This window comes from Nerophis ophidion, linkage group LG10 (assembly GCF_033978795.1).
Source record: "Nerophis ophidion isolate RoL-2023_Sa linkage group LG10, RoL_Noph_v1.0, whole genome shotgun sequence".
In the NCBI taxonomy this organism is placed as follows: domain Eukaryota; kingdom Metazoa; phylum Chordata; class Actinopteri; order Syngnathiformes; family Syngnathidae; genus Nerophis; species Nerophis ophidion.
In genome coordinates this window covers 60516345-60542762 of record NC_084620.1, presented here as the reverse complement: position 1 = coordinate 60542762, position 26418 = coordinate 60516345, and the positions used below count along the sequence as shown (strand labels likewise).

The following is a 26418-nucleotide window of genomic DNA, read 5'->3' as shown; positions in this document are numbered from 1 at the left end:
TACCTGTACTGGCTCACCTGCACTGGCTTCCTGTGCACTTAAGATGTGACTTTAAGGTTTTACTACTTACGTATAAAATACTACACGGTCTAGCTCCATCCTATCTTGCAGATTGTATTGTACCATATGTCCCGGCAAGAAATCTGCGTTCAAAGGACTCCGGCTTATTAGTGATTCCCAAAGCCCCAAAAAAATCTGCGGGCTATAGAGCTTTTTCCGTTCGGGCTCCAGTACTCTGGAATGCCCTCCCGGTAACAGTTCGAGATGCTACCTCAGTAAAAGCATTTAAGTCTCACCTTAAAACTCATTTGTATACTCTAGCCTTTAAATAGACTTCCTTTTTAGACCAGTTGATCTGCCGTTTTTTTTCTTTTTCTTCTATGTCCCACTCTCCCTTGTGGAGGGGTCCGGTCCGATCCAGTGGCCATGTACTGCTTGCCTGTGTATCGGCTGGGGACATCTCTGCGCTGCTGATCCGCTTCCGCTTGGGATGGTTTCCTGCTGGCTCCGCTGTGAACGGGACTCTCGCTGCTGTGTTGGATCCGCTTTGGACTGGACTCTCGCGACTGTGTTGGATCCATTATGGATTGAACTTTCACAGTATCATGTTAGACCCGCTCGACATCCATTGCTTTCCTCCTCTCCAAGGTTCTCATAGTCATCATTGTCACCGACGTCCCACTGGGTGTGAGTTTTCCTTGCCCTTATGTGGGCCTACCGAGGATGTGGTAGTGGTTTGTGCAGCCCTTTGAGACATTAGTGATTTAGGGCTATATAAGTAAACATTGATTGATTGATTGATTTCCTATCTTCACAATAAAAGCCCTGCTTCATGCTGCCTGCGCTAACAAAATAAGAGTCTCGGAAAGCTGGCGTGCACAAGTGATGTGCACGCCAGCTTTCTGAGGGATCACTTGTGCACGCCAGTTTTCCGAGACTCTGTATTTAGTTAGCGCAGGCAGCATGAAGCAGGGCTTTTATTGTGAAGATAGGAAATGTGCAGTCGGCCTTTAGAGTTTTGACGGAAGGTACGGCGCGAGAGTCTGTTGAAATAAAAAGTGTTTCTCGCCTTCCTCTCGGTCATATTTTCATAATAATGATCTTGCAGCAGCCAGCGTCATCTCACAAGACCCTCCAGTACCGTGAATGTCATTTAAGTGACGTCTTGGTGAAGATTGATGATCACTCATTTTTAGGTCTATTTTTGTTAAAAGCCTGGCTGGAGATCGACTGACACACCCCCCGCGGTCGACTGGTAGCTCGCGATCGACGTAATGGGCACCCCTGGCTTAGAGTAATTATATAAATCTCACTTTAGTTGTAATTATTACATTTGTTAAAATGATTTGATGACGTAACTGTTTTCTTTGCATATATGGCGGAAGGATCTGTGTGGTAAGGGGGTTTTTGGACGCAAGGTGTTATGGGTAATTGCTGTCAGGTGCGGTGGAATCGAGCCACACAGTTTTTTGAACTCACTCATACTTATTCTCATTCATACTTTTTCTAACTAGTACTGCAACAAACTATTTATTTTGTCATTCATTTGTTCCCACATAGTGATCGTTTTAGGTTTTGAATTATTAATATCACGAGTAAACCATACAAACGAAGAAGAACGTCTGGAGTTTTGTTTTGTTGTTGCCGCAGCAACGGAGTGAATGTGATAGTAGAGGAGCGTCAAGCTTAAGGCTACTCTAGGAATCTACAACCATATCTGCCCTTCGCAAGGGACCTTCTTCGAAACACGACCTTTCGAAATGATGGCTGCATAATACACTGTACTTTGTGGGTGTGGTCCAATCCAACCGTGTTCGCTTGACCGCTCTGTTCCATAGTAAAGCTTCACCGTCATCTTTCGGGAATGTAAACAATGAAACACAGTCTGTGTTTGTGTTGTTAAAGGCGGCCACAATACACCGCTTCCCACTTACAGCTTTCTTCTTTGACGTCTCCATTATTCATTGAACAAATTGCAAAAGATTCAGCAACACAGATGTCAACACAATTGACAAACGTAAACAAAGCAAAAAAACATGGCCGACATACGACATTTGTTCACCAATCAAAGTAACCCAGAGACATCGTAAATCAAAAAGTCCAGATCGGATTTGGATAAAATTTGGTTCTAAGCATTGTAATAACCTGAGGATCACTAAATTGTGTTGTTGACGCTAATTAGCATTAGTCTCATTATTAGCATCATCTAGTACAAAGGGGGGCTAAAGGAGTTTTTTTCCGAAAATAACGTTCGAGGGTCCATCGACCGGTCACAACTTTAGTGGAGTCTGCTGGGAAAACAAACACCAGACAACTTTAAAATGGAAATATCGGCAATTGAAAACCGTAAACAAAGCAAAAAAACATGGCCAACATATGCCATGAGAGAGTACTCGCTTAGTTCGCCAATCCAACCGTGTTCGCTTGACCGCTCTGTTCCATAGTAAAGCTTCACCGTCATCTTTCGGGAATGTAAACAATGAAACACCGGCTGTGTTTGTGTTGCTAAAGGCGGCCGCAATACACCGCTTCCCATTTACAGCTTTCTTCTTTGACGTCTCCATTATTCATTGAACAAATTGCAAAAGATTCAGCAACACAGATGTCCAGAATACTGTGGAATTATGCAATGAAAAGAGACGACTTATAGCTGGGAACGGTGCTGGAACAAAATGTCTTCTACAATGCGTGACGTCACGCGCACGTGTCATCATACCGCGACGTTTCAGCAAGATACTTTCAGGCGAAATTTAAAATTGCAATTTAGTAAACTAAAGCAGCCGTATTGGCATGTGTTGCAATGTTAATATTTCATCATTGATATATCAACTATCAGACTGCGTGGTCGCTAGTAGTGGCTTTCAGTAGGCCTGTAAAAGCTCTCCCGTCCACGAATCCATCTCTAATTCAATTGTGTCCCAATTAATTCGTCACTTTGTGGCGTCTTGAAAGAGGAATTAGGTCAAAGCGGCTCAAAGGCAGGCTGTGACGAAGAAGCCGCGCTTTACAGAATATAGGTTGGCCGCTCCTGCTAACATCCTCCGCTCTGCAGTTCTGTTTGCGCCGCACTTTCTGCTCCTGAAGGCCACTTCATCATCGGCATCTTCCACTTGAAGGCAACATGGCGTGCAATACCTAATGCGGCCAGCGGGGTCGCTGCTACCATCGAGGTATAGATTTGGATGAAAATGGGGAACCTGGCGTCCAAACGTTGGTGTGACGTCACGCCAGCAGGGATATTTTTTCTGCTGGCTTAACATAACCACAAATCGTCATCATAATTAAAATTGAAATTATTTTTAATTGACCTTCCATAAATATCTAAAATTATTCATATTCTCTTCATGTCATATTATGCTGCTTCCAGTGCTGTTGTTTTTAGTTTAGATTTTATCCAATCAGCATTCAACTAGCTTATGTTGTCATGCTGTACCAAATAATAATAGATTTTATTTGTAAAAAGCACTTTAGATTAGATTAGATTAGATTAGATAGTACTTTATTCATTCCGTCAGGAGAGTTCCTTCAGGAAAATTACAATTTTCAGCACAATCCCATTCAAGATCAGACAAACATTACAGGGAGACAGAACAGGATCGCTGACGGGTCTGCCGGCTTCCAGCGCCCCTTACAAAAAAAGATGAAATACAGGTAAACAAGGGGGGGGGGGGGGGGATAGAAGATTAAAATGAAATAAATTTACATTTGAGCAAATAACTTCAAAGTGCTACAGTGTATTAAAAAACAAATTAAAATAATAGAACTAGTATGCATATAACCGAAAAAAAAAGTTTAAAAAAAAAAAAAGAAGGGTTTTTAAGTCTTTTTTTTTCTAAGAGTTCACAGTCTGTGGTGCTCTCAGGGAATCAGGGAAAGTGTTCCACAGACTGGGAGCGGTGGAGCAGTAAGCCCGGTCGGTGATGTGACGTCACGCCAGCAAGGCTTTCTCTGCTGGCCGAATGTAACCACAAATCATGATCATAATCCATCTATCCATCCATTTTTTACCGGTTGTCCCAATCATAATTAAAATTTAAATTATTTTTTATTTACTTTCCCTAAATATCTAAAAGCATTCATGTCATCATGTCAAATTATACTGTTTCCAGTGCTGTTGTTTTTAGTTTAGTTTTTATCCAATCAGCATTCAATTAGCTTATGTTGCCATGCTGTACCAAATAGTAGATTTTATTTGTAAAAAACACTTAAAATTGAGCAAACAACCTCAAAGTGCTACAGTCTATTAAACAAATAAACAAATAAAAATAGCTAGAACTAGTATGCATATATCTTAAAAAAAAAAAAAGATTTGTGTTTTTTTTAAAAAGGAAGGCTTTTTTAAGCCTTTTTTAAAAAAGCATTCACAGTCTGTGGTGCCCTCAGGGGGTCAGGTAGAGCGTTCCACAGACTGGGAGCGGCGGAGCAGAAAGCTCGGTCGGTTGTGTGACGTCACGCCAGCAAGGCCTTCTCTGCTGGCCGAATATAACCACAAATCATCATAATCCATCCATCCATCCATTTTTTACCGCTTGTCCCAATCATAATTAAAATTTAAATCATTTTTAATTTACTTTCCCTAAATATCTAAAAGTATTCATATCATCTTCATGTCAAATTATACTGCTTCCAGTACTGTTGTTTTTAGTTTAGTTTTTATCCAATCAGCATTCAATTAGCGTATGTTGCCATGCCGTACCAAATAATAATAGATTTTATTTGTAAAAAACACTTAACATAGTAGCTACAACTAGTATGCATATATCTTAAAAAAAAAAAAAAAATGTTTTTTCCAAAAAAAGAAAGGGTTTTTAAGCCTTTTTTAAAAAAGCATTCGCAGTCTGTGGTGCCCTCAGGGGGTCAGGGAGAGCGTTCCACAGACTGGGAGCGGCGGAGCAGAAAGCCCAGTCGGTGGTGTGACGTCACGCCAGCAAGGCCTTCTCTGCTGGCCGAATATAACCACAAATCATCATAATCCATCCATCCATCCATTTTCTACCGCTTGTCCCGTTCGGGGTCGCAACCATAATTAAAATTTCAATTATTTTTTAATTTACTTTCCCTAAATATCTACAAGTATTCATATTCTCTTTATGTCGTATTATGCTGCTTCCCGTGCTGGTTGTTTTTAGTTGAGTTTTTATCCAATCCGCATTCAACTATCTTATGTTGCCATGCTGTACCAAATAATAAAAGATTTTATTTGTAAAAAGCACTTTACATTGAGCAAAAAACCTCAAAGTGCTACAGTGCATTAAAAAAATAAAAAATAATATCTAGAACTAGTATCTAAAAAAATAAGAAGGGTTTTTAAACCATTTTTAAAAAGCATTCACAGTCTGTAGTGCCCTCAGGGGGTCAGGGAGAGCGTTCCACAGACGGTGCGACGGAGCAGAAAGCCTGGTCTCCCTCTTAGGGCCGCATAGCTTGGTTGGTAGAGTGGCAGCGACAGCAACTTGAGGGTTCCAGGGTGTATTCCCGCTCCCGCCATCCTAGTCACTGCCGTTGTATCCTTGGGCAAGACACTTTACCCACCTGCTCCCAGTGCCACCCACACTGGTTTATATGTCACTTAGATAATGGGTTTCACTATGTAAAGCGCTTTGAGTCACTTGAGAAAAGCGCTATCTAAATATAATTAATTTCACTTCACTCGCACCGATACAAACCCGCGATATATTGAGAATATATCGTCGATACATCATCCAGCCCTACTTTCAAGTGCTTTTGTCCGGAGGATTATTTGCGATTTGTACCTCTTTCAGAATTTGCTCGTTCTGTTTTGGGTCGATACAACATCGACATCGACCTGGAATTGTCTTTATTTTGAAGTTATCATGCCATGATTTTACATTATGGCCCATTTGGGAGTAGATGTTCCTCCATGAGGCCTCTGATGGCGTTAAAGAAGGTTCCAATCCTGACCTGGTCCCATTTTTTTTAAATAATTATTGTTATTATTATTTTTAAATCCCCCACCGCCTCCACCTCGTCTTGGTAGAGTGGCCGTGCCAGCAACTTGAGGGTTGCAGGTTCGAGTCCCGCTTCCGCCATCCTAGTCACTGCCGTTGTGTCCTTGGGCAAGACACTTTACCCACCTGCTCCCAGTGCCACCCACACTGCTTTAAATGTAACTTAGATATTGGGTTTCATTATGTAAAGCACTTTGAGTCACTCGAGAAAAGCGCTATATAAATATAATTCACTTCATCACCCCCCCCCCAAAATCCTTGCACCCACTCCCTTCTCCCCCACTGAAGTGTCACTCAAACCCATCCTGTTCACTTCCGACTTCTGACCCGGATCACATGACACGGACCTCCGCCAAGGCGCAACACGCACGTTCCCATTCATCAAGTGACAAATAACAATGACGGACATTTTCAAATCAATCATTCTGACACGTTTTTTTTGCCTGTGTAGTAAAGTTTTTTTTTTTTTTTTTTTTTTAAAGTAGTTTTAGCAGGGATTTAGTGAAAATGACCATAATTACGCGTGCAATTATTAGAAGAGAACGCCAGTGTTGGAATGTGAGGAAAATGGAGGAAAATACCTGGGAAAAAGATGATGATGAAGAAGAAGAAGAAGAGGAGCTCCCGCGGGGTGTGGGTGTCCCCCACTCAACACACGCCAAAACACGTCCTGGGGAAAAAAAATGTATTCCTTCCTTATTTCTTCTTTGTTTAGTCCACCTCCAAGACGGGGGAAAAAGCATAAAGGTCTTTAAAAGTAGTCCGGCGGTGAAGCTGACAGGTGAATATTCCTAAGTGCGTCCTGGAGAAGCAGCTGCCGCAAATCAAGGACCCCCCGCCCCCCCCCCCCCTCCCCAAGCGCGCGGACGAGAGGCGGCGTGAACGCGCCCGAGAAAGTCGCGATTAAAAAAAAATAACAAAAAAAAAAAAACGGGGGAAAAAACAAAAAACCCACCTGGTGGCCTTTTTTTTTGTTTGTTTTACAAGACACGATCTTTTCTTTTGTGGCCAAATCACCGCATGATTGCGAATTTGGAGAAAAAAAAATAAAAGGATCCGCCTTGATTGCCCTCAACTTCCATCAGTTGTGGCCACGCCCATCGACTGTCGGAGGCCCCGCCCCCTCGTGCGGAGCGAGCGTCCACGCCGGAGAGTGGAGTTTGAATAAATGAAGCGCACCTCGTCTGCGGCGTGAGAACTATTTGATCGAGCAAGCCTGGCCTTGATTGGAAAGGGTGGGGGTGGGGGGGGCAGCATGTTCAATTATTACTAAGTTAAAGTGGGCGGAGCAAGTGTGACATCTAGTGGCGAAAAAACGTCATTGTAAGAGGAGAATGCCAAGCGGCTGCAGTCTCCAGGGGCCTACATGGAGCGGTGGCGTCATCTGGTGGGCAAATGCTGTCATTGCGAGTAAGGACCAAGCGGAAAGGTATTGTAAAGACAACTCAACTATGACCCCCGGCGGCTGTGAGCAGCATTACAGCTGATCTCAACCTTTTTTTTTTCAAGTCAGTCATTTTTAACCTTTATGGAGCCAAGGCACATTAATTAAAAAAGAAACTCTGTTGATTGTAAAAAGTTGTAGTCGTAATTGTTGGATATGACTTTAAAGTCCTACTGAAAGCCACTACTAGCCACCACGCAGTCTGATAGTTTATATATCAATGATGAAATATTAACATTGCAACACATGCCAATACGGCCGCTTTAGTTTACTAAATTGCAATTTTAGATTTCGCGCGGAAGTATCATGCTAAAACATCGCAGTATGATGCGTGGGCGTGACGTCACGCATTGTAGAGGACATTTTGGTCCAGCACCGTTCCCAGCTATAAGTCGTCTCTTTTCATCGCATAATTCCACAGTATTCTGGACATCTGTGTTGCTGAATACTTTGCAATTTCTTCAATGAATAATGGAGACGTCAAAGAAGAAAGATGTAGGTGGGAAGCGGTGTATTGCGGCCGACTTTAGCAACACAAACACAGGCGGTGTTTCATTGTTTACATTCCTGAAAGATGATGGTGAAGCTTTACTATGGAACAGAGCGGTCAAGCGAACATGGTTCCTGACCACATGTCAACCGGCAGGTTTCGGTGAGAAAATGGTGGTAATAAGTCGGCTCTTACCGTAGACATGGGCAGAGAGCATGCGTCGTTCCTCCTGCACCTGTTAAAGAGGCAGCTGCGGACTCTCTTGCCTCTTCCCACCGGACGCCCTGGACCGTCCGATGCTTCCAACGTGGAGGAAGCATTGGCTGGCTTTGCCTCGTCGAGAAACATGGCTTCCCTCGGAGACACTGGCAGTCACCACACCCGTGGCCACACCCCTCTGACCTTCAGGTTGTACAGGTATGACCATATAATCTCACTACAACACTAGTAACACAACAAGCAGTTAAGGGATTTTCCAAAATTATCCTTGTAAATTTGTCTAATAACATCTGAATCTCTCCCACTGTATAGTTTTTTTTTTCTAGTCCTTCACTCTCACTTTCCTCATCCACGTATCTTTCATCTTCGCTCAAATTAATGGGGAAATCGTCGCTTTCTCGGTCCGAATCGCTCTCGCTGCTGGTGGCCATGATTGTAAACAATGTTCAGATGTGAGGAGCTCCACAACCTGTGATGTCACACGCACATCGTCTGCTACTTCCGATACAGGCAAGGCTTTTTTATTAGCCACCAAAAGTTGCAAACTTTATCATCGATGTTCTCTACTAAATCCTTTCAGCAAAAATATGGCAATATGGCGAAATGATGAAGTATGACACATAGAATGGACCTGCTATCCCCTTTTAAATAAGAATATTAAATAATTTTACAATTTAAAAAAAAAAGTTTCATATTCTTGAAAAATACTAAAGTTTTCAAGAATTTAAAAATGATTAAAACATTTTTTTTAATCATTTTAAATGCTTTAAATATTTATTACTGGATCATTTAAATGTCACTATATTTTACTGATTTTACAAATAATCATAGCGTCTTTAAAAATATTTTAGAAAAATTTATAGTCTCTTGGAAAAATATTTTTGTATTCTAAAAATATGTCACCCGATGACTATGTTTTACAGCAAAAAAACTCAATTTCAGTCATCTTTCCTCGTTACAATTCACTTTGAAGTCTGCTCCTTCACTCAATCATGTATTTTTAAGAATTTAAAAATGTTTTTCTTGAAAAATTTAACTATATTTTTTGAAAATTCATTTTAAATTCTTCAAAATATTTAGTTTCTTCTTTGTCATTAGCTTCAATCATCCAGTGAAATATTTGATTGTTCAATAAATTTAAAATGATCTTTAAATGTTTTTTAAATAATTAAAAAAAATAAAAATAAAAAAATATGTTCACATTCTTGAAAAATACAAAATAAGTTTTCAAGAATTTAAAAATGATTAAAACATTTTTTTTAAATCATTTGTAAATCTTTAAATATTTCTAACCGGATAATTAAAATGTCATTATATCTTACTGATTTTACTATTAATCATAGCTTCTTTAAAAATATTTTTAAAGAATGTATAGTCTCCTGGAAAAATATTTTTTTTAATTCTAAAAATATGTCACCCGCTGACTATGGTTTACAGCAAATAAACTCAATTTCAGTCATCTTTCCTCGTTACAATCTGCTCCATCACTCAATCATGTATTTTTAGGAATTTAAAAATGTTTTTCTTGAAAAATTTAACTATATTTTCTGAAAATTCATTTTAAATTCTTCAAAATATTTAGTTTCTTCTTTGTCATTAGCTTCAATCATCCAGTGAAATATTTGATTGTTCAATACATTTAAAATGATCTTTAAATGTTTTTTAAATAATTTAAAAAAATAAAAATAAAAAAATATGTTCACATTCTTGAAAAATACAAAATAAGTTTTCAAGAATTTAAAAATGATTAAAACATTTTTTTTTTATAATTTTAAATGCTTTAAATATTTCTAACTGGATAATTAAAATGTCACTATATTTACTGATTTTACTATTAATCATAGCTTCTTTAAAAATATTTTTAAATAATTTAGAGTCTCTTCGAAAAATATTTTCAAATTCTAAAAATATTTCACCCGATGACTATGTTTTACAGCAAATAAACTCAATTTCAGTCATCTTTCCTTGTTACAATTCACTTTGAAGTCTGCTCCTTCACTCAATCATGTATTTTTAAGAATTTAAAAATGTTTTTCTTAAAGAATTAAACTATATTTTTTAAATTAATTTTATATTCTTTAAAATATTTAGTTTCTTCTTTGTCATTAGCTTCAATCATCCAGTGAAATATTTGAAGAATCAAAAATGAAAATGTTTTCAAATAGTTTTCAAATTCTTGAAAAAAAAAAAAATATATATATATATATATATATATATATATAAATATATATATATATATATATATATATATATATATATATATATATATATATATATATATATGTATATTATATATATATATATATATATATATATATATATATGTATATATATATATATATATATATACATATATATATATATATATATATATATATATATATACACATATATATATATATATATATATATATATATATATATATATATATATATATATATATATATATATATATATATATATACACACGATGGTTCAATAAATTCAAAATTATCTTTAAATGTTTTTTAAATAATTTTAAAATTTTTGAAAAAAAACATTCTTGAAAAATACAAAATGAGTTTTCAAGAATTTAAAAATGATTAAAAAAATTTTTTTAATCATTTTTAAATGCTCTAAATATTTCTAACTGGATAATTAAAATGTCACTATATTTTACTGATTTTACTATTAATCATAGCTTCTTTAAAAATATTTTTAAAGAATTGAGTCTCTTGGAAAAATATGTTCAAATTCTAAAAATATTTCACTCGATGACTATGTTTTACAGCAAATAAACTCAATTTCAGTCATCTTTCTTCGTTACAATTTGCTCCGTCACTCAATCATATTTATTTATTTTTTTTTGCAGTTTGAATAATAATACATTAGGAATATTCCAAGTTGTTTGTTCTTTTTATGCCTAAAATACACATTTTCAAGCAGAAAGCCCTGCCGTTTAGTATCGTGGCCACTGATTGGCTCAGCCTCTGCATCATTAAGATTAAGAGAGTGCACAAGTGAAAAGTGTTTTATTATGTCTTGGGGGCTCTCTTTACCTTTACTCATGCATTTAGAAGGTAGAGGCATTAAATACATTTAGGAAGGACTTATTTGAATGAAGTGTATGTGGGAGAGGCAAATGCTGCACATCTTCTTGATATTTATTTATCATTGGATGAAATGCATTGTCCGAATGTATGCAAAAAAAAGAGATGCGTATAAGCAATGTGTATATTGTTTTGTGCACTTATGTTGCCATATGTCAGCTACTGTGTGGAAGTGTGGGGGAACACTTAGAGGAACATTGTATCAACTACAGAAAAAAGTTAGAAGGATTATTCATAAAGTAGATGACTTAGAACACACTAACATATTATTTATTAACTCTGGACTATTAAAACTACAGGAGCCAGTAAAGCTACAGACATTGTGTGTCATGTTTAAGGCTAGAAGTAAAACATTACCAGCAAATTTACTAAAAATGTTTGTCATCACTTCTGATGATAAAAATTCACATTTCAAACAATATTCCAGGACAACTTTCAAACAAATGTATACATCAGTAGTGGAGGTCAAATTGTGGAATTCTCTTTACAACGAGATAAAAAACTGTAAAATATATTCCAATTGAAAAAAATGTTTAAAGATAGAACAACAAGATCAAGTGTTTACATTTTGCTTTTTATTTATTATTTACTTGTTTTTTTCTCTAGTTTTGTATTTGCTTTGTATCATTCTGTGAGGTGTGTATTATTATTATTATTTTCTCTGTTTGGTTTGTACTTTATGAAGTTTTGCACTTGTGTTTTTCTTGTGTTATTTTTGATAGTTTCATTAAATTTGGATAAATGTGTCGGTTTAAATGATATTCATGAAGTAAGATCATGTATTATGTCAAAGAGGGCAGGAAATTATAAGGATTTCTTCACCCTGCTCCTTCTCAGCCATTGTTGTGTGAATCTAAATTGTAGAATTGAGGTACAATTATGTATCGATCAAAATGTACATCAATGAAGGAGATTTAAAAAAAAATGAAAATGAAATGAATGGTGTCTGTCTATCTGTGTTGGCCCTGCGATGAGGTGGCGACTTGTCCAGGGTGTACCCTGCCTTCCGCCCGATTGTAGCTGAGATAGGCGCCAGCGCCCCCCGCGACCCCAAAAAGCGAATAAGCGGTTGAAAATGGATGGATGGAAATGAATGAAATTAAAATTACATACATATATATATATTATATATATATATATATACATATATATATATATACATACATACATCTATGTGTGTAAACATATATGTGTGTATATATATGTGTATATGTATGTGTGTATATATATATATATATATACACACACAAATATGTATACACACAGATGTATGTATATATATATATATATATATGTGAGTATATATATGTGTATATGTATGTATGTGTATATATATATATATATACACACACAAATATGTATACACACATATAGATGTATATATACAAACATACACATATATATGTACATACCCATATACACATATATATATTCACACATATATATACATACACATATATATGTATACATACATTATGTATGTATACATATATATATTTATATATACATATATATGTATATATACACATATATATATATATACATTTACACATATATATACATTTCCCTCCTCTCTGAGCTGCTACCTTACCGTGGTAGAGGAGTTTGCGTGTCCCAATGATCCTAGGAGCTATGTTGTCTGGGGGCTTTCATGCCCCCTGGTAGGGTCTCCCAAGACAAACAGGTCCTAGGTGAGTGATCAGACAAAGAGCAGCTCAAAGACTTCTATGGAATTACAACAAAATGAACCCAGATTTCCCTCGCCCGGACGTGGGTCACCGGGGCCCCGCTCTGGAGCCAGGCCCGGAGTTGGGGCACGATGGCGAGCGCCTGGTGGTCGGGCCTGTCCACATGGGGCCCGGCCGGGCACAGCCCGCAGAGGCAACGTGGGTCACCCCTCCAATGGGCTCACCACCCATAGCAGGGGCCATAGAGGTCGGGTGCATGGTGAGCTGGGCGGCAGCCGAAGGCAGGGCACTTGGCGGTCCGATCCTCGGCTACAAAAGCTAGCTCTTGGGACGTGGAACGTCACCTCACTGGGGGGGAAGGAGCCTGAGCTAGTGCGCGAGGTAGAGAAGTTCCGGCTGGATATAGTCGGACTCACCTCGACGCACAGCAAGGGCTCTGGAACCAGTTCTCTCGAGAGGGACTGGACCCTCTTCCACTCTGGCGTTGCCGGCAGTGAGAGGCGACGGGCTGGGGTGGCAATTCTGGTTGCCCCCCGGCTCAAAGCCTGCACGTTTGAGTTCAACCCAGTGGACGAGAGGGTAGCTTCCCTTCGCCTTCGGGTGGGGGGACGGGTCCTGACTGTTGTTTGTGCTTATGCACCAAACAGCAGTTCAGAATACCCACCCTTTTTGGGAACACTCGAGGGAGTACTGGAAAGTGCTCCCCCGGGTGATTCCCTTGTCCTACTGGGAGACTTCAACGCTCATGTTGGCAACGACAGTGAAACCTGGAGAGGCGTGATTGGGAAGAATGGTCGCCCGGATCTAAACCCGAGTGGTGTTTTGTTATTGGACTTTTGTGCTCGTCACGGATTGTCCATAACAAACACCATGTTCAAACATAAGGGTGTCCATATGTGCACTTGGCACCAGGACACCCTAGGCCGCAGTTCCATGATCGACTTTGTAGTTGTGTCATCGGATTTGCGGCCTCATGTTTTGGACACTCGGGTGAAGAGAGGGGCGGAGCTTTCTACCGATCACCACCTGGTGGTGAGTTGGCTGCGATGGTGGGGGAGGATGCTGGACATACCTGGCAGGCCCAAACGCATTGTGAGGGTCTGCTGGGAACGTCTGGCAGAGTCTCCTGTCAGAGGGAGTTTCAATTCACACCTCCGGGAGAACTTTGAACATGTCACGAGGGAGGTGCGGGACATTGAGTCCGAGTGGACCATGTTCCGCACCTCTATTGTCGAGGCGGCTGATTGGAGCTGTGGCCGCAAGGTTGTTGGTGCCTGTCGGGGCGGTAATCCCAGAACCCGTTGGTGGACACCTGCCCCCGCGACCCGACCTCGGATAAGTCGGATAAGCGGAAGATGATGGATGGATGGATGGATATACATTTCCACACATATATATATACATATATATACATACATATACACATATATATACACACACACACACACACACACATACATATATATATGTATATATTTTATTTATTTATTTTTAAAATTTTCCATGCATGTAATGACACAGAAACTAAGTAAAATAAAATAAAGGTCCGGCTGACATACACAAACATAAACTGGATGTGGTTCTAATCAACAAAGGTCACACAAACCCTCTTTAAAGATTAAATTGTTTATTTCATGTGTTTGTACATTCTTCTGAAATGTTGCAACATTAAAGAAAATATTCCCTGGCGTACTTTATGAGGTTTTTCTTCTCTCCTCACACAAAATAGAACATAAATGAAACAAGAGATTATATTGGAACTAATATTAACATTTACATCTTCCCCTTGTTGCGCTAACTAAAGTCTTTATGTTAAATATAAAAATAAACTTTCCAGCTATTTGTCCCATTTGAACATTATGTACACGTTACTTCATGTCTTCCAGTGTTGTTCAGCCACCACCAAACTCTTCTTCTCCTTCTACCCGTGGAGAAGGAATATTTATCACAACTTTGTGTCATCGACTGAAAGTAGGAAAGAAAAAAAGAATCTGTGGACAAAAGGACATTCAACACAATAAAAAAAAAAAGAACATCGTTGATTTTGGTCGCCATAAATACTTTGAGGGATGTAAAGGACCGGAGTGTCCAGAGTGGTCACTAAGTCAGAGGTCGGCAACCTGCGGCTCTTTAGCGCCGCCCTAGAGGGTCTCTGGAGCTTTTCAAAAATATATGAAAAATGGAAATGTTGAGGGGGGAAAAACATATTTTTTGTTTTAATATGGTTTCTGTAGGACAGGGGTGTTCAAACTTTTTCCACATTGGGCCACATTGGGATATTTTTCATTTTCAAACCATAACAAAATATATGGATTTTTTTTTTAATCTTTAGGGCTCCTGGGGAGCATAGAAAATGTTAAAAATAAGTCAAATTATTATTATTTTTTTATTATTTAATGCTTACAGTAAATCTCTATATCAACTTGAAGTTGATATAAAGTAAAACAAATAAGGTTTTATGCCTTTTCTGTCAAAGACAACTTTGTTTTTTATAGTAAAACTGAAATATGCAGTATTTAGATAGATAGATAGATAGATAGATAGATAGATAGATAGATAGATAGATAGATAGATAGATAGATAGATAGATAGTATTTTATTGATTCCTTCAGGAGAGTTCCTTTATTTAACAATTAAAGCCTTCAAAAATCAATAATGCAGGACACCATTGATTTTATTATTTAATATTTTTGAGTAATCACAGTGAAAAGTTCAATAAAATCCTACTAAATATATTTGAGATCTGAAAGGTTCCCCACTCATAAAGTGATACATTTTTATTTATTTTTTACTTTTAACACTTAAATTTCAAGATCAACTTCCGATATATCTGCCGATTTTAAGTTTGAAGTATTATTTTGTTGGTTTTATGCTCTTTTGTCAAAACTTTGATGTTTTTATATGGCAACCACACAACATATGCAATATTTTTTCCATATAAAAAATTTTAAAGTGATCATTTTTAAGTAATAATTCATTATAACAGATTTTTTTTTCCTTTTTTTTTTTAACAATGGAAAAAAGAAAAAAGAAAATAAAGACAAAAGGAACAAAAAAACTGCCTGCATGGCAGCTTTGTGTCAACATTGTCACTTTTCCTCATTAGTTTTCACCTCATTCCACTTTTTTAAAATGTTTTTATTTTTATTTTTGCAATAATATCAATTTTGCAATTTTTGCAGAATGTGTGGCGGGCCGCTAAACGAGTAGCTGCGGGCCGCAAATGTCCCCCGGGCCGCACTTTGGACACCCCTGCTGTAGGAGGACAAACATGACACAAACCTCCCTAATTGCTATAAAGCACACTGTTTATATTAAACATGCTTCACTGATTCGAGTATTTGGCAAGCGCCGTTTTGTCCTAATTTTGGCAGTCCTTGAACTCACCGTGGTTTGTTTACATCAAGGGTGTCCAAACTTTTTCCACTGAGGGCTGCACATGGAAAAATGAAAATGAAAGAGTGCGGGGGCCGTATTGATATTTTGTTGTTTTCAAACCAGAACAAAACGTAGGGATTTTTTATTTTACCTTTAAGGATCCCGGGGACCATTAAGGGTCTCAGTCATTAAAATGTAAAAAATAAGTCAAATTATAATTATTTTTTATTTGACGCTTATAATAAATCTCTATATCAACTTCAAGTTGATATAAAATAATACAAAAAAAGGTTTTACTAAGTACTGAAATATGCAGTATTTAGTAATTAGAGCCCTAAAAGATCAATAATTCAGGACACCATTGGTTTTAATTACTTTACATATTTTGAGAAATAACAGTGAAAAGATAAATAAAATACCAATAAATATATTTGGGATCCAAAGGGTGCCCCACTCATAAAGTGATACATTTTTACTAGGGTTTTCTTTTACTTTCAACACATAAGTTACAGGATCAAAATTGATCCATTTTACATTTGAACTATTATTTTGTTTGTTTTATGCTCTTTTGTTAAATAAAACTTGATGTTTTTATATGGCAACCACACAATATATGCAATATTTACAACACAAAACATTTTTAAGTGAACTACTTAAAAGTAATTGGAGCCTTGTAATTAATAACAGATTTTTTTGAGCAATGGCAAAAAAATTAAAATAAAAAAAGACAAAAGAAGAAAAACAGCCTTCATGGCAGCTTTTGTGTCAACATTGAAACTTTTTCTTGTCACCTCATTTCCCTTTTTTTAATTTTTGCAATAGTATTTCCAGAATTAGTTGCGGGCCGCACTTTGGACACCCCTGCTTTACATGTGTAACTTTCTCCGACCTTCTAAGACGTGTTTTAGGCCACTTCTTAGTCCGTCTCATTTTTAACGTCGTGCATGAATGCACAAAGGTGAGTTTTGTTGAGTGCTAATCAGACATATTTGATCACGGCATGGAATAAGCGGTAGAAAATGGATGGATGGATGGATGACTGCAAGCTAATCGATGCTAACATGCTATTTAGGCTAGCTATATGTACAAATTGCATCATTATGCCTCATTTGTTGTTATATTTGGCCTCATTTCCTTTAAGTCCTCTTAATTCAATTTGTATCTCACGACACCATCTGTATGTAAAATGGCTTTAATTTTTGTGGCGGCCTTGCGATGAGGTGGCGACTTGTCCAGGGTGTACGCCGCCTTCCGCCTGATTGTAGCTGAGATAGGCACCAGCGTCCCTGGCGACCCCAAAGGGAATAAGCGGTAGAAAAATGGATGGATGGATTTTTTGTAGCTCGTAATTTGGTCCAATATGGCTCTTTCAACATTTTGGGTTGCCGCCCCCTGACTTAAGTGAATAGAAAAACGCCCAACATTGCCATCTGGTGGCCAGTTTGTGTCATTGCTGGCCTCGCTCAAGAAGCAAATTGATGCGAAATTTGGCTCCCGTGCAATAAAACTCCACACGAAGTTATATTGTGGTTTCCGTCCGTGTTTGTCCGCTAACTTTTCACCCGTCTCTGCAAAGTTGCGTCGTCCATTGTCCGTCGGCGGACTGCGGGCGGCGGGTGAAAGACGCAGGAGGGCTCAAACAAAAGAGGCAGATTTCAGGTGAATATAAAAGGAAACAGCTGGTAAACGAGCGGCGGTCGATTAATGGCTGCCGCTTCTTGTCTCAGCTCTTCACACACACACACACACACACACACACGCGCGCACACACACGCGCGCACACACACGCGCGCACACACACGCGCGCACACACACGCACTCAAGTACACACTGGCGCTCCTTTGTGGCGAGTGAATGGCGAGCAGCCGAGAGCGTCACAAAAGCGTGAAGAAGAGAAGTCATTTCTTACGCGCCGCGTGGTTCCTCACACCAACGACTTGGAGCGCGTGCTGACTCCTTTCCTGACGCCGGCCACCACCGCCGCCTCCGCGTTCCGGTGGCTGCGCTTGTGCGACTCCAGGTAGACCTGAATATAAAGACATGAGGGTCAGGCTGCGAGGAGACGAGAGGAATGCGAGAAGGACGCCGCCTACCTTCTTGGCGAAGGCGCGGCCGCATTGGTCGCACGCGTGCAGCGAGAAGTTCTTGGTGACTTTGACTTCGGTGGAGGCGGAGCTCTCTGCGTCGTGGCGGCGAGTGTTTGGCGCCGAGGAGGAGTTGCGTTGGTGCGAGTGCTTGTCGCTGCGGCGGGTCATCGGCGGGCTGATGGGCCGAGGCTGCTGCTGCTTGTCTTGCTTACGGGTGACGGGCGGCGATGGAGCGGGGGACGGCGACGGCGCTTCCTGCTGCTTCCGCGCGGGGGGCTGGGGCGGGGGCTGGGGCTGGAGGCGGCGCCGAGGAGGAGGAGGCGGTGCTGGCGGAGTAGTCCTGCTTCCGGGTGACAGGGGAGGACAGACAGGGGGCGGGGACAGACGTGGGGCGTCCGTTGACTTCCTCCTTGGCGGGGCAGACCCTCTTGGGGTTGGTGTTGTTGAGCACGACCTCCGCCAGCCGCTTCACCGCCCGGCTCTCCAGCTTGGGCATGATCTTGGCCAGGTAGGAGGTGGACTTCTTGTGCACCACCGTCACGTGGCGCAGGACGTCCCGCTTGCGGCGCGACTCGTAGCGGCAGAGCGGGCAGCGGTAGAACTTGATGAAAATGTCGTTGCCGTCCATGTGCAGCTCGATGTGCTTGGACAAGTTCTGGCGAGAACTGAACTGCCGCTTGCAAAGCTTGCAGAAGAGCTGCTTGAAGTCGAAGCCCACCGACAGTTTGGGTTTGGCCACGGCCGACGCGCTCAGCGGCGCCTTCGTCACCCACGGAGTTTCCTCTTCCTTCACCTTCAGGGCGGCGGGGGCCACGGCCGCACCTTTGACAGAACCCGTGCTGTGGGGGGGGGACGGCGCCGGACTGCTGTCCATGTCGTCCTCTTCCTCTGAGGCCTCCACCACTTCCTCTTTCACTCGGATACTGTTGCTAGGCTGCACGCCGCCGCTGATGTTTGGAGCCGCTGTGGTCGGCGTCGTCATCGATGAAGACGCCGCCGTCGCCGAGCGGTTGGTTTTGACGCTGTAGATCTTGTGGACGATACGCATGTGTCGCTTCAGCATCAGCTGCCATCGGGACACAAGCAGACAAAGACAAACTCTTTTAGCAAAGACAAAGTATCAAGTATAAAAGTGTAAACAAAGTATAAAAAGATAAGTGTAAAACAAATGAAGTATAAACAAAGTATACAAGTATAAAAGCATGAAAATGTAAATAAAGTATAAAAGTGTAAACAAAGTACATAAGTGTAAAACAAATGAAGTATAAACAAAGGATAAAGTATAAAAGTGCAAACAGAGTTTAAATTATAAAAGTGTAAACAAAGTATAAAAGTGTAAAAAAGTATCAAGTATAAAAGTGTAAAAGCATAAAAGTGTAAACAAAGTATAAAAGTGTAAAAAAGTATCAAGTATAAAAGTGTAAACAGAGTTTAAATTATAAAAGTGTAAACAAAGTATAAAAGTGTAAAACCAATGAAGTACAAACAAAGAATAAAGTATAAAAGTGCAAACAGAGTTTAAATCATAAAAGTATAAAAGTGTAAAAAAGTATCAAGTATAAAAGTGTAAAAGCATAAACATGTAAACAAAGTATAAATGTATAAACAAAGTATAATAAGATAAGTGTAAAACAAAGTATAAAAGTGTAAGCAAAGTATATAAAAGTGTAAAAGCATAAAAATGTACACAAGGTATAAAAAGATAAGTAAAACAAATGAAGTATAAAAGTATACAAGTATAGAAGTGTAAACAATGTATAAAGTATAAAAGTGTAAACAAAGTATAAAGTATGAAAGTGTAAACAAAGTATAAATGTGTAAACAAAGTATAAAAGTGTACAGAAAGTATAAAGTATAAACGTGTACATAAATCAAGTATAAAAGTGTAAAAGCATAAAGGTGTACACAAAGTTTAAAAAGATGAGTGTAAAACAAATGAAGTATAAACAAAGTATAAAAGTGTAAGCAAAGTATAAAGTGCAAAAGTGTAAATAAATCAAGTATAAAAGTGTAAAAGCATAAAAGTGTAAACAAAATATAAAAGCATAAAAGTGTGAAAGTATAAAAAGATAAGTGTAAAACAAATGACGTATAAACAAAGTATACAAGTATAAAAGTGTAAACAATGTATAAAGTATAAAAGTGTAAACAAAGTATAAAGTATGAAAGTGTAAACAAAGTATAAAAAGATAAGTGTAAAACAAATGAAGTATAAACAAATTACACAAGTACAAAAGTGTAAAAGCATAAAAATGTAAATAAAGTATTAAAGTGTAAACAAAGTACATAACTGTAAAACAAATGAAGTATAAACAAAGAATAAAGTATAAAAGTGCAAACAGAGTTTGAAATTATAAGTGTAAACAGTATAAAATATAAAAGTGTAAACAAAGTGTAAAAGTGTAAAAAAGTATGAAGTATAAAAGTGTAAAAGCATAAAAATGTAAACAAAGTATAAGAGTATAAACAAAATATAATAAGATAAGTGTAAAACAAAGTATATAAAAGTGTAAAAGCATAAAAAAGGACACAAGGTATAAAAAGATAAGTAAAACAAATGAAGTATAAAAGTATACAAGTATAGACGTGTAAAAGTATAAAAGTGTACCGAAAGTATAAAGTATAAAAGTGTAAATAAATCAAGTATAAAAGTGTAAAAGCATTAAGGTGTACACAAAGTTTAAAAAGATAAGTGTAAAACAAATGAAGTATGAACAAATTATAAAAGTGTAAGCAAAGTATAAAGTGCAAAAGTGTAAATAAATCAAGTATAAAAGTGTAAAAGCATAAAAGTGTAAACAAAATATAAAAGCATAAAAGTGTGAAAGTATAAAAAGATAAGTGTAAAACAAATGACGTATAAACAAAGTATACAAGTATAAAAGTGTAAAAAATGTATAAAGTATATAAGTGTAAACAATGTATAAAGTATAAAAGTGTAAACAAAGTAAAAAAGATAAGTGTAAAACAAATGAAGTATAAACAAAGTATAAAATATAAGTGTAAACAAAGTATAAAAGTGTAAGCAAAGTATAAAGTACAAAAGTGTAAATAAACAAAGTATAAAAAGATAAGTGTAAAACAAATGACGTTAAACAAAGTGTACAAGTATGAAAGTGTAAACGAAGTATACAAGTATGAAAATATAAACAAAGTATAAAGAATAAAAGTGTAAAGGCATAAAGTGTAAACAAAGTATAAAAAGATAGGTGTAAAACAAATGAAGTATAAATAATATATAAAGTATAAAAGTGTAAACAAAGTATAAAAGTGTAAGCAAAGTATAAAGTACAAAAGTGTAAATAAACAAAGTATAAAAAGATAAGTGTAAAACAAATGACGTTAAACAAAGTGTACAAGTATGAAAGTGTAAACGAAGTATACAAGTATGAAAATATAAACAAAGTATAAAGAATAAAAGTGTAAAGGCATAAAGTGTAAACAAAGTATAAAAAGATAGGTGTAAAACAAATGAAGTATAAATAATATATAAAGTATAAAAGTGTAAACAAAGTATGAAAAGATAGGTGTAAAACAAATGAAATATAAATAATATATAAAGTATAAAAGTGTAAACAAAGTATAAAAGGGTAAGAATATAAAATATATGGGTGTAAACTAAGTATAAACTATATAAAGTATACAAATGTAAACACACATAAAAGTATAAATAAAGTTTAAGAATTAGATAAAACATATAGGAGTACACAAAATATAATTTTTATCCCGTTAATATCCTTTACAGTGGACATAAGTGTGCGAGACAAAACCCAGACATTGACAGTAAAGGACAGGATCTCAAAATAAAAGCGTGGGTATACTAACCTGGGAGTAAAGGACAGGATGTCAAAATAAAAGCGTAGGTAGACTAACCTGGGAGTAAAGGACAGGATATCAAAATAAAAGCATGGGTAGACTATCCTGGGAGTAAAGGACAGGATGTCAAAATAAAAGCGTGGGTAGACTAACCTGGGAGTAAAGGACAGAATGTCAAAATAAAAGCGTGGGTAGACTAACCTGGGAGTAAAGGACAGGATGTCAAAATAAAAGCGTGGGTAGACTAACCTGAGAGTAAAGGACAGGATGTCAAAATAAAAGCGTGGGTAGACTAACCTGGGAGTAAAGGACAGGATGTCAAAATAAAAGTGTGGGTAGACTAACCTGGGAGTAAAGGACAGGATGTCAAAATAAAAGCGTGGGTAGACTAACCTGGTAGTAAATGACAGGATGTCAAAATAAAATTGTGGGTAGACTAACCTGGGAGTAAAGACAGGATGTCAAAATAAAAGCGTGGGTAGACTAACCTGGGAGTAAAGGACAGGATGTCAAAATAAAAGCATGGGTAGACTAACCTGGGAGTAAAGGACAGGATGTCAAAATAAAAGCGTGGGTAGACTAACCTGGGAGTAAAGGACAGGATGTCAAAATAAAAGCGTGGGTAGACTAACCTGGGAGTACTGGGAGTAAAGGACAGGATGTCAAAATAAAAGCGTGGGTAGACTAACCTGGGAGTAAAGGACAGGATGTCAAAATAAAAGCGTGGGTCGACTAACCTGGGAGTAAAGGACAGGATGTCAAAATAAAAGCGTGGGTAGACTAACCTGGGACTAAAGGACAGGATGTCAAAATAAAAGCATGGGTAGAGTAATCTGGGAGTAAAGGACAGGATGTCAAAATAAAAGCGTGGGTAGACTAACGTGGGAGTAAAGGACAGGATTTGAAAATAAAAGCATGGGTGGAGTAATCTGGGAGTAAAGGACAGGATGTCAAAATAAAAGCGTGGGTAGACTAACCTGGGAGTAAAGGACAGGATGTCAAAGTAAAAGCGTGGCTAGACTAACCTGGGAGTAAAGGGCAGAATGCCAAAATAAAAGCATGGGTAGACTAACCTGGGAGTAAAGGACAGGATGTCAAAATAAAAGCGTGGGTAGACTAACCTGCGAGCTGTAGTTTCTCTTGCACATCGTGCAGCGACTCGGCGCCTGGTTGGCCTGAGGAGGAGGCGACGGTTGACTCTGAGGCTTGGCGCGGTTTTGGTTGACAGGTGTGGCCTTGGCGGCGCTGCTGTTGCTCCCGCGCGGGGGCGAGGCGCCGTTGCTCTTCCTGGGGGGCGTGGCCTCCACAGGGAGCGGCTGGCCCGGCCTGGAGGCGGTGGCCGGGGTGATGGCGTCCCGCCGCAGGCCGCGGTGCACCTCATCGTAGTGTCGGCGCACGTTGGTTTTGGTGGCAAAGACTTTGTGGCACACGTGGCAGGACTTTCCCGCCGGTGTGCTCCGAGGTCGAGCCCGTGGTCGACCTGCACGACAGCGGCAACAACTTTCAGTTTCAGTCTTGATTTTGGGGCTGCAGAAATGAGCGATGCTGCAACCCAGGGGTGTCAAACTAGTTCTTACTGGTTATGGCTGCCCTCAGGGGGCCGTTTCTTTACAATCGCCTCATGATATTTACATGAGGCGATTAATGCACGTGGTTAATCATCACATACATCATGTATACATGCCAATCAATCACGTTATTTATTCTAACCGTACATGCTGCTTTACTTCAACCAAGGACGGTTACCTGAAAAGATGAGGAGACATCGACATATTGCACTTCAAAATAAAATCAGATGGGAGTTTGGATGAAAATGTTAGCAAGTTTTGAGCAAAAGAATGACTGAAATCAAGTAAAACATTTTTTTAAGAATGTTCCTGGATGACAATAAAATTGCATTTGCGTTTGAATATCAGGCTTTTTTTGTTGGTTGATTGAAATTATACAAAATAGTAATAACCTGGGATTAATCACGATTAATCCAAATTCAAAGACGTAATTAATAACCATACTTGCCAACCTTGAGACCTCCGATTATGGGAGGTGGGGGGCGTAGTCGGGGGTGGGGAGGGCGTGGTTAAGAGGGGAGGAGTATATTTACAGGTACAATTCACCAAGTCAAGTATCATATATATAAATAAGAAATACTTGACTTTCAGTGAATTCTAGCTATATATATATATATATATATATATATATATATATATATATATATATATATATATATAGTTCAGTTTAGAAAGCGGTTTTATTTTAGATATGTAATCCTCCATGTTAAAAGTGCAAGCGAGAGGAAAAAATAAACACACGCTGCTCACTCTTGTTCCTTGTTGTCACTTCTTCTGCAGCAGAGAAGTCGCAAGAAGGATCACTAGTGCCCTCTACCACCAGGAGGCGGGACTCATTTAATGACTCATATTTGACACACGCAGCTACTGTATATTAATAAAACATAGCTGCTTACTGTTCTTTTTAGCATATTCAATAGCTTGGACCTTAAATCCTACTGAATAGCTCTTAATCTTCTTCCCTTTATGCGATTTCAAATGATTAAAATCAGCCTCCTCCATTTTGAAAATGATGACAGGTGAAGTGTCACTTGTGACGTGACGAGTTTGACCCGGTGGAAATTCTAGACATGCGCTAATAAAAATAATATTTTGCGAAACGAGTTTGACCCGGCGGAAATCCTGAGCCGGCGGTAATGCTAAACATGCGCTTATTATTTTACGAAACGAGTTTGACCCGGCAGTAATTCTAAGCAGGCGCATACTATACCCGGCGGCAATTCAAGGAAATACGGTATGTATCGTATATCGTGATACGGCCTAAAAATAGAGATATTTAAAAAAAAAAAGGCCATATCGCCCAGTCCCAGATCTGATGCAATTAAAGTCAGAATGCATGCAATTGTAATGTCAAAAAAGAAATGCATTTTGTGAGAAAAATCAAGTGCTTGACTGACTCACTTTTTTTTTTCTAGGGGCCACACAGAACCACGTGGTGGGCCAGATCTGGCCCCTGGGCCTGGAGTTTGACACCTGTGATGTAACCCATTATCTGCAGCAGTGGCAGCCCTATGTGCACCTGGATACTGGACTTTCTCAGCAACAATAATTATAATAATAATAATGGATTAGATTTATATCGCGCTATTCTATTGTTAGATACTCAAAGCGCTCACAGAGAAGTGGGACTCAACATTCATTCACACAAAGGTGGTGGTAAGCTACATCTGTAGCCACAGCTGCTCTGGGATAGACTGACGGAAGCGTGGCTGCCAGTTTGCGCCTACGGCCCCTCCGACCACCACCAATCATTCATTCATCATTCATTCACCAGTGTGAGCGGCACCGGGGGCAAAGGGTGAAGTGTCCTGCCCAAGGACACAACGGCAGCGATTTGGATGTCAATAGGTGGGAAGCGAACCTGCAACCCTCAGGTTTCTGGCACGGCCGCTCTACCAACTACGCCATGCCGCCCCTTCGACAGACCTTAGAATGTCAGGATAGGAAACCCCTCCTGAACACAGGGGCACCTCAGGGATGTGTCCTCAGTCCCCTCCATCCCAGCAACGCCATTGTCAAATTTGCTAACAACATTTACGCAGGTGGATTGAGGACAGCAATCAATCTCAGACACCATTCAAGTCCAGAACCAAACAGCCTAAACAAGTCCTAAAGACATGCCCCGCCCATACTTGCCAACCCTCCCAGATTTTCTGGGAAACTCCCGAAATTCAGCCCCTCTCCCGAAAACCTCCCGGGACAAATTTTCTCCCGTAAATCTCCCGAAATTCAGGCGGAGCTGGAGGCCACGCCCCCTCCAGCTCCATGCGGACCTGAGTGAGGACAGCCTGTTTTCACGTCCGCTTTCCCACAATATAAACAGCATGTCTGCACAATGACGTTATAACTGTAGAATGATCGAGGGCGACTTCTTGGTTTCTTATGTAAGTTTTTTGTTAGACAGTTTCATTAACATCCTCCCAGCACGGTAACAACACACAACAACAGCAGTCACGTTTTCGTCTACCGTGAAGCAGTTCGTCTGCGGTAAACAGCAATGTTGTGACACTCCTAAACAGGACAATACTGCCATCTACTGTACATGCATATGGTTAGAAAAATAGTGACAGAGAAAAGAACAAGGATGGACAATTCAACCCTTAACTCAACAAAGAGTAGATGAGTGTTATGTGTGTGTATATGTGTAAATAAATGAACACTGAAATTCA

General features: G+C 38.9%; 2 protein-coding genes across 3 annotated transcripts in view; both read right to left on the bottom strand.

The window, feature by feature from the left end:
- Positions 1 to 6830, bottom strand: part of grm8a (glutamate receptor, metabotropic 8a) — a 460233-nt gene extending 453403 nt beyond the window's left edge. For both annotated transcript variants that reach the window (XM_061914324.1, XM_061914323.1), the window contains exon 1: positions 6551 to 6830. The gene's annotated coding sequence lies outside the window, so the exon portion shown is untranslated. The remainder of the gene's footprint in view (positions 1 to 6550) is intronic.
- A 7680-nt stretch (positions 6831 to 14510) lies between these two features.
- The window catches only part of znf800b (zinc finger protein 800b), a 67895-nt gene continuing 55987 nt past the window's right edge, over positions 14511 to 26418 (bottom strand). Inside the window, 4 exon segments of the mRNA XM_061914322.1 lie at positions 14511 to 18304; positions 18372 to 18662; positions 18664 to 19431; positions 23303 to 23661. Coding sequence (XP_061770306.1) covers positions 18203 to 18304; positions 18372 to 18662; positions 18664 to 19431; positions 23303 to 23661 — 1520 coding nt within the window. The 3' untranslated portion in view covers positions 14511 to 18202.